Source organism: Neolamprologus multifasciatus, chromosome 3, assembly GCF_963576455.1.
Source record: "Neolamprologus multifasciatus chromosome 3, fNeoMul1.2, whole genome shotgun sequence".
NCBI classification, from domain to species: Eukaryota; Metazoa; Chordata; class Actinopteri; order Cichliformes; family Cichlidae; genus Neolamprologus; species Neolamprologus multifasciatus.
In genome coordinates this window covers 36,787,767-36,794,678 of record NC_140441.1, presented here as the reverse complement: position 1 = coordinate 36,794,678, position 6,912 = coordinate 36,787,767, and the positions used below count along the sequence as shown (strand labels likewise).

Below are 6,912 nucleotides of genomic sequence, written 5' to 3'. Positions count from 1 at the left end.
TAAATAAAGTTATTTTTATATGAATACAGTGACTGTGGGTCAAATAAAGCAAATGTTTTGTCCAGCTGTCCTCTGTGTGTGTGTGTGTTTATGTACTCATATTCAATTCTCTACTGTCAGTGAATATCTATTATAAAATCATTGGTCTCACACGTGCTTTTTTACACCATTTGAAGCAGAACCATTGTTTTTTGGTATTTACATGTCCAGTACAGTTTCTCGTTCTGTGGCGAGCTAGTTTTCCTCGCTTTGCATGCAGTTTAAAGACAGTCTATGAGTCAGGACCCTCCCTGCTTCCCTCACAGCCTCTATGGGGAAAACACTCATATTACTAATAAGACTTACAGTAAAATATCATTGCTCACAAGAGTGACACTACTCCTGTTTTTCCCATGCATTATAATTTTACTAAACTTTAGGCAACACTACAGAATAATGGATGAGAAAATGTGAGAGGGAGGATTAATGCTTGGGTGAGACAGTCTGGGAAGAATAGTTTCTTGTTTCACGTGGGTTTTTATTCCACATGACTCATTATTTTAAGATCTTTAGCTGATAATGTTTAGCACCTTCAGGCGACTGTTGTTGTAATTTGATGCTATATAAATGAACTGAACTGAACTGAGAAAATAATGAACTCAGTGTTTTACACTCTCTCAGTCATAATGTGACTCATATATCAGTTCAAATGGAACAGTAAGAATTTAATTTCATAAATTTAAGCTCAAATTTAGCTTAGATCTAGCCTGGAGCTGTGGGAGGCTTCCCAAAGGAGAGTAAGCCTCCTGGCACTTCACAGAGTTTTATATGAGAATGTGCACCTATCTATCCAGTAAAGTCTTGTGGGGTGAAGCTTGTTTTGCAGGCCCTGAGCTACGAGGTGGCCATGACGGACATCAGGCGCCAGTTATCGTGTCTACAGCTGGCCCTGAACATTCCTTTATACTGAAATATCTGAAGGTTTCTAATTATTCAATCAGTAAGAAACTGAAGATTCTTTTAATCCCAAATAAAAATCAAACACAACTAAACATGTTTTTAGAAACACGAGACTAATTAAAAGCCGCTCCAGTTATAAAATGAGGGAGAGTCAGACTGTGACATGTAAAGGATTTACGGCATGAACACTGTGATTGAAACCTCCCCATTCACAGCCTGGATGTTCACCAGATGGGCGGTAAGGAGGGGCTGCATCGTTCATTCAGCAAGTAGGAGGCAGACCTGACTGCAGCTGTACAGAGGAAGAAGAAGAAGATTTGCTTCTCTCAGGCACCGACTGAGTTTGTTCTCATCATGTGTGTCTACAAATCGCACTTTGAGGACTCTTTTTACCCTTTTTCACTCTGGACTTTAATCCTGTGCTCGGCTTTCATCGTCAGGACTCCTGTTCAAGGTAAATAATGGTCTTAGTTAAACTTTGGACCAGATTGCCAGATTCAGTAAAGCCACTACTTCTTACTGTGTGTCACTGAAGGTGATGACAGGTAAGTTCTGCATTCATGATGAGCAATCTCTTTCTGTCAAGTTTAGTACTTTTATGGAGGCTTAATGTCAATAAACATCAACCATTAAAAAACGATGATTATCTGAAAATGTGTTGTGTCTTTGTGTCCTGATATCTAAGGAATTTACAGCTATCTGTGATAGATACCTTATTCTTTCCAACTTAATAGCAACATTTAAAACATATAAAAGTCATGAAAGCACAAAAATAACTAAATTTCTTTTTTGAAAGAAAGAAAATTAGGTTTATCTTTAGAAAATATATATTTATGTATTATAAAGGACTCCAAGTATTGAATCTGAAGAAACCAAGAAAACCCCCTCACACATTCAAGCAGAGCTAAAAGCTTCAGAAACTGCTGACTAAGATGAATGTGCACGTGTCTCATCTCAGATTAATCTGTAGCTGCTCAGAGATACTCATTCCGTTTTCTGGCTCGTCTTAGAGATATGCGTGACTTATTTTCTTCTTCTGTTTTTAATTTTGAGGTCAACGGTTCAGCCCCCCTGATTTGAACCGATCACCAGAGGTTCTGGTGATCGGTTCAAATCTTCCAATCATCGCCGCTCCGGGTGATGATGTCATCCTGCCGTGTCACCTGGAGCCCACGTTCGATGTCCAGGGTCTGACGGTGGAGTGGTCCAAACCCGACCTGAAGCCCGACCCGTCGGACCGGCTGAGCCGAGTGGAGTACGTTCACCTGTACAGGGACAGGCAGGAGGTCCCCGACATGAAGATGGCCTCGTACTTCAGGAGGACGGAGCTGTTCATGGACGACATGAAACACGGGAACATTTCACTGAAGATCCTGAACGTGTCGGAGGAAGACAATGGCAGATACAGATGTTTCATCCCCAAGCTGCAGAGCAAAGTGAAAGCTGCTGTTGTTGAACTTGTAGTCGGTGAGAAGATTTGTTTTGGTCCGTTTTTGTTTTCAACTCATTTCCAAACCTTCATGTGAACAGATCATGACTATATTATAGATCCAAAGTACGCTAAGACCTCTACGACAGAGAATCCGGTATATCCTAGAAACTTCCAAACTCCAGATCCTCGTGAGATGTCTCCAAGAAATAGTGAGATAACAACCCACATTTTCTTTGTTTTTGTTAGGGTGAGATTTTTTGTCTGGTGACCTTGTTCATTTTCTTTCTTTTTTATATATCAGCAGGTCGGTGCAGGGTCTTTCTGGTTGTCGTAGTTACTGCCTTTGTGTCGGTTGTGGCTGTGACTGCGTATTTCTCTCGCCGTCAAATAAAATGTACATCAGAAACAAACAAACACAAACATGTTGTTGCTTCTTCTGCCATCAGACTGACTTATTATTCAACTTCTTTCAACAGAAGCATCAAGGCGACGAAGTGACCCAAACCAACCATAACAATTCCAGGTGCTCAAAGGAGGGTTGGTGTTAATGGACCTGAGCGCATTGGAGATTTATCTTTTCTGGCTCTGCTGGATCCTGATAGTCAGGTTGGAGGTTCAAACCAGCAGCCACAGGAAGACACTTGGCCCAGCAGCACTGAGACCCATCATAAGGTCACTTCTATAAACGGATTCTGATTTAAACTTTGACCTCAGGTGAAGACTCAAGTGTTGTATCAGAAAAAACACAGCATGGAAAATCTGGATATCTAAACAGTAAATATATGAAACAAGTCACGTGTAGGTTATTCTTTAAATTGGATTCAGATCCAGTGAAGTAGCCAGTCTAAAACCAATGGTTAAATTCTTTTCCATTCCTTGTCAGCAACATTATTTTGATCCAACCCTAATAATTGTTTAAAAACCAACATGTAACACCAAGCAGGGGTGAAAATGCCCCAAACTGCAGTTCATCTACTCAAGTCAGCCCTCACAGACTGTCATGTTAAAAGCCAGCAGAAATCCACGTCTTCATAGCCAGCTACAAAAACAGTTTAAATTTCTATGGATGTGTTAATCCTCTATAATTGTACACTAGTTGAATATTTCTTGCAACTTTTTACTTTTGAGTTCAAAGGCTCAAAGGAGGATGTGCCAGCAGAGATGTCCAAGCTTCACCTCTTTGTAGTTGTGGTGTGGTTTGTGGCTCTGCTGCAGGGGAGCGGTGGAGCAGTGGGTTCAGGGTGTGGTGATCTGGATGAGAGACTAGAGGCTAGTTTGAATGTGATGCTATCATATTGCTTCAGTTTTGTTCTTTGGTCCATCTCTTTCACCCTCTTTGTACTTTCTTTTTTCACTTGTAGCTCTCTGTCAAACACTGGAGGACTGCTTGGACTTCATTAGAGAACTGAAGTTCAGTCTGGAGATCAACACTTAGCAGGATAAAGAGCATTATTTATTACTGTCAGGTTTAATGTTCTCATTTATTTAAATTGTACATCTTGCTGGTCAAGGTCACCTTGAATCTTTCAGTGAGGCTTCTGAATGACCTCCAATGGACACATTTAATATCCTAGGACCTGGCGTCCACATATGTGGACATCACATTTTGGGTTATTTTGAACAAAATACTCAATTTTGCTCTACAAAGGCCTGATATTCACTTACGAGGACATTATACTGCTACTGTTCTATTGAAATTTTAAATGAATATGCTCGTGTGTGGCTCTCGTTTTCCTTAGAAACAAAAATCAGGTAAAGAAAAAATCTGGTAATTCTTTGTTTTTACATTCATCGGGTCCCAATCAGCCCAAATATTAAAGAGAAATTAAAAATGCATGCTGTGGAAGAGTTCGGGTCTTAGGAGGTTAAGTGGGAAAGTCCTTCATGGTTTTCACTGTGTTGAACTGAAATGAACATGCTGGTTTATTGGTCACAGTTTACTGGATATTTCCAACCCACAGCCTTGGAAAGACATTTTCAGTGGGAACAGTTCAGTCACACATCATGTGGAAGGACTGAAGTAGAAACTGACTCGAAAAACATGTTGGAGACATTGAAGACTGGAAGGACACCAAAGACCTCTGAAGTAACAAAAACATAATTTATGGAGACTCTATTAAAAGATTACACATTGGAATTAAATTTTTAATTAAAAATAGCTCAGTGATCATGGATCTAAATCAAACTTGGTCTCACTACTCCTTTTATTCATGGTTACCCTGAACGGCCATGAACTAAAACTTGAAACTGCAGATATTCATTTGAAGTTCTGGATCTGCCAACATGTAGGCAGTGCAGCTCCATATTTATGCTGTTTGTTGTTTGTGCTGTTTATTTCTGCTGCCTTCTGTGAAACTTAGGCAAAAAAAGTATTATATTATTATTTAATTATTGCCACGTTTGTGCTGTTTAATTTATTTCAAAGAATGTTCCTGTTTAATCTCAGAGCTGACTCTTTCTGCTGTTGTGCCAAATTAAAGTTGTGCATGTTTGTGTTCTTTGTATTTCTGTTATGTTGTGTATCTTTCAGATGACCTCAGACTGCTGTTTCTTGCCCCCCAGTTATTACGGCTTCATACATGACATTAATAATGCCCACAACCCTAAAAGGCTAGCAAAATGCAGCATGATGAGACTGAGGAACCAAACATTTATCCAGCATAGACAAGAGTACTCAGTGTGATAAACTGTGCTGTGAGGACATCTCCACTCCCATCAATATCACCTGAATCAGCAGAGCTTAAACACCAATACTCCACGGGCACCCAAAGAGAGGGGCCCATAGCAAGTGCACAAGCTGAGGGACAAACAGACCTGAAGCCCAAGAGGGACACCAGACTTGTGTGCCACAGCACACCCCCATTGGCACATGACAATGAGTTCCCCAAGGTGTCCACCTGAGCACCAGAGAGCCAGGCAAAGGGACAGGGGAGTGGACTCGAAGGCAGCACCCCAGGACTGTACCACACAGGTCCGCACAAAGTAAGGAGGAGATCAAGGCTAAGGGAAGGGAAAGAGAAAATAAGGACAAAAGAAAAGAAAAAAGAGCATCACAGAGCCAAGTCAGAAAGTCTGAAAGGACTCCACTCCTCCCAGGTCCTCCCCAGAGTCAAGAGACAACATGTCTGTGTTGTTTCTGTTCTAAACTACTGTTTTCTTTTATTACAAAACCTCAATTAGTCAGTTTGACAGACATAAAATAATATTTTTGTACAAACAGGCTGAGTCCCAAAGGGACTATTAGCCTAAAACTTGGCATGTTTAGGTGGGTTGTGCAGTTTATGCTTAAAAGGGAAACACACCACACCCAGCCGAGTTGGAAGAAACTGGCCAAGTGGAGGATGAAAGAAGTAGTGGCAGGCCTGAGACGCAACTGTCTGTTGATCCAGGTACTGTTTCCTGAAGCCCTCATCAGATATGGCCTCAGTGGCTGCCAAGAAGCCATTAAGTAGGGAAACAGGCAGAAAAAGCTGAAGCATGACAAATTACACAAGAACTGGACAAAAAACAGATTCAATACATCTTGTGGAGTGATGACACCAAACTTCAAATGTTTGGTTTAAATCATTGTCAATATGCATGGAGGAGTGTCTGCAGTTATCTGTGAAACATGGTGGAGGCTTTACCATGGTTTGAAACTGCATTTCAGCCGGTGGTGTTGGAGACAGAGAAGTACCATCAGATTTGGATCCACAATGTAAGACCACCTGGAAATCATCTGACTGGTGCTGACAATTGACTATTAGTCATGGATTGGCCTCTCCCAAGAAAAATATCCTTCAAAAAGCCCGGAGAACAATTTGTGAAACTACTTAAAGAAAATAAAAGTGGCCCAAATTTCTTACTTTCCTCCAAAACATAAAAAAATGAAGGGTGACTCAGAACTTTTGAACAGTACTGTAGCAGCTGCTTCCATGTGGAGTCGATTCTGCTTCCTTGCTTGCAGCAAATGTCTCTTCCCACAGGCCTCTGTGGAAAAACCCTGTATGATTACTAAGAATTACAGCTTATATCTGCTATAAACTATCATTACCCATGAGAATGGTGCTTTTCCCATACGACCTGATTCTGCAGTGTGTATTCAGTAAAGACTGTGTTTAGTGTGAGACACAGCCTGTGATGTTTTCACATGGGTTGCTATAAATACAAAACTTTCTGTCACAGTGGATCAAATTTAATCTCTGACCCTGTTCTTTAAAAACTGACCCTATGTTTCATTTAGTTTGACCTTAAATGAGAGACTGAGCCCATAAACTTACCAGGACAACATTTACAAAGCTCGCTTCATGCTTCGTCACAGCTGACAGCCCGGTGTTGGAGGCGTGATGATTCAGGCACCTCACAGCTATTGAGTTCAACATCAACTTCTCTGTACACCAAAGTATTATATTAAAGCTTGGCTGAAACTGGATCATCAGGGAAAGTGATCCCAAGCACAGCAGCAAATCTACACCACTGAAAGTGAAAAGAACTAAAGTGCAGCAATGGGCCGGTCAGTCCAAACCTCAGCCTGACTCAAATACTGTTGTGGGACCTTCAGA

At 41.0% G+C, this 6,912-nt stretch overlaps 2 protein-coding genes across 2 annotated transcripts in view; both read left to right on the top strand.

Annotated features, from left to right (window-relative positions):
- Positions 1–6,912, top strand: part of LOC146522936 (uncharacterized) — a 138,896-nt gene that overhangs the window by 19,771 nt on the left and 112,213 nt on the right. The window lies entirely within an intron of this gene.
- Positions 922–2,869, top strand: LOC146522949 (butyrophilin subfamily 2 member A1-like). Its single transcript, XM_085148031.1, has 4 exons — positions 922–1,393; positions 2,032–2,406; positions 2,488–2,580; positions 2,673–2,869. The coding sequence occupies exons 1-4, from the start codon at positions 1,294–1,296 to the stop codon at positions 2,867–2,869; spliced, it is 765 nt and encodes a 254-aa protein (XP_085004157.1). The 5' UTR covers positions 922–1,293.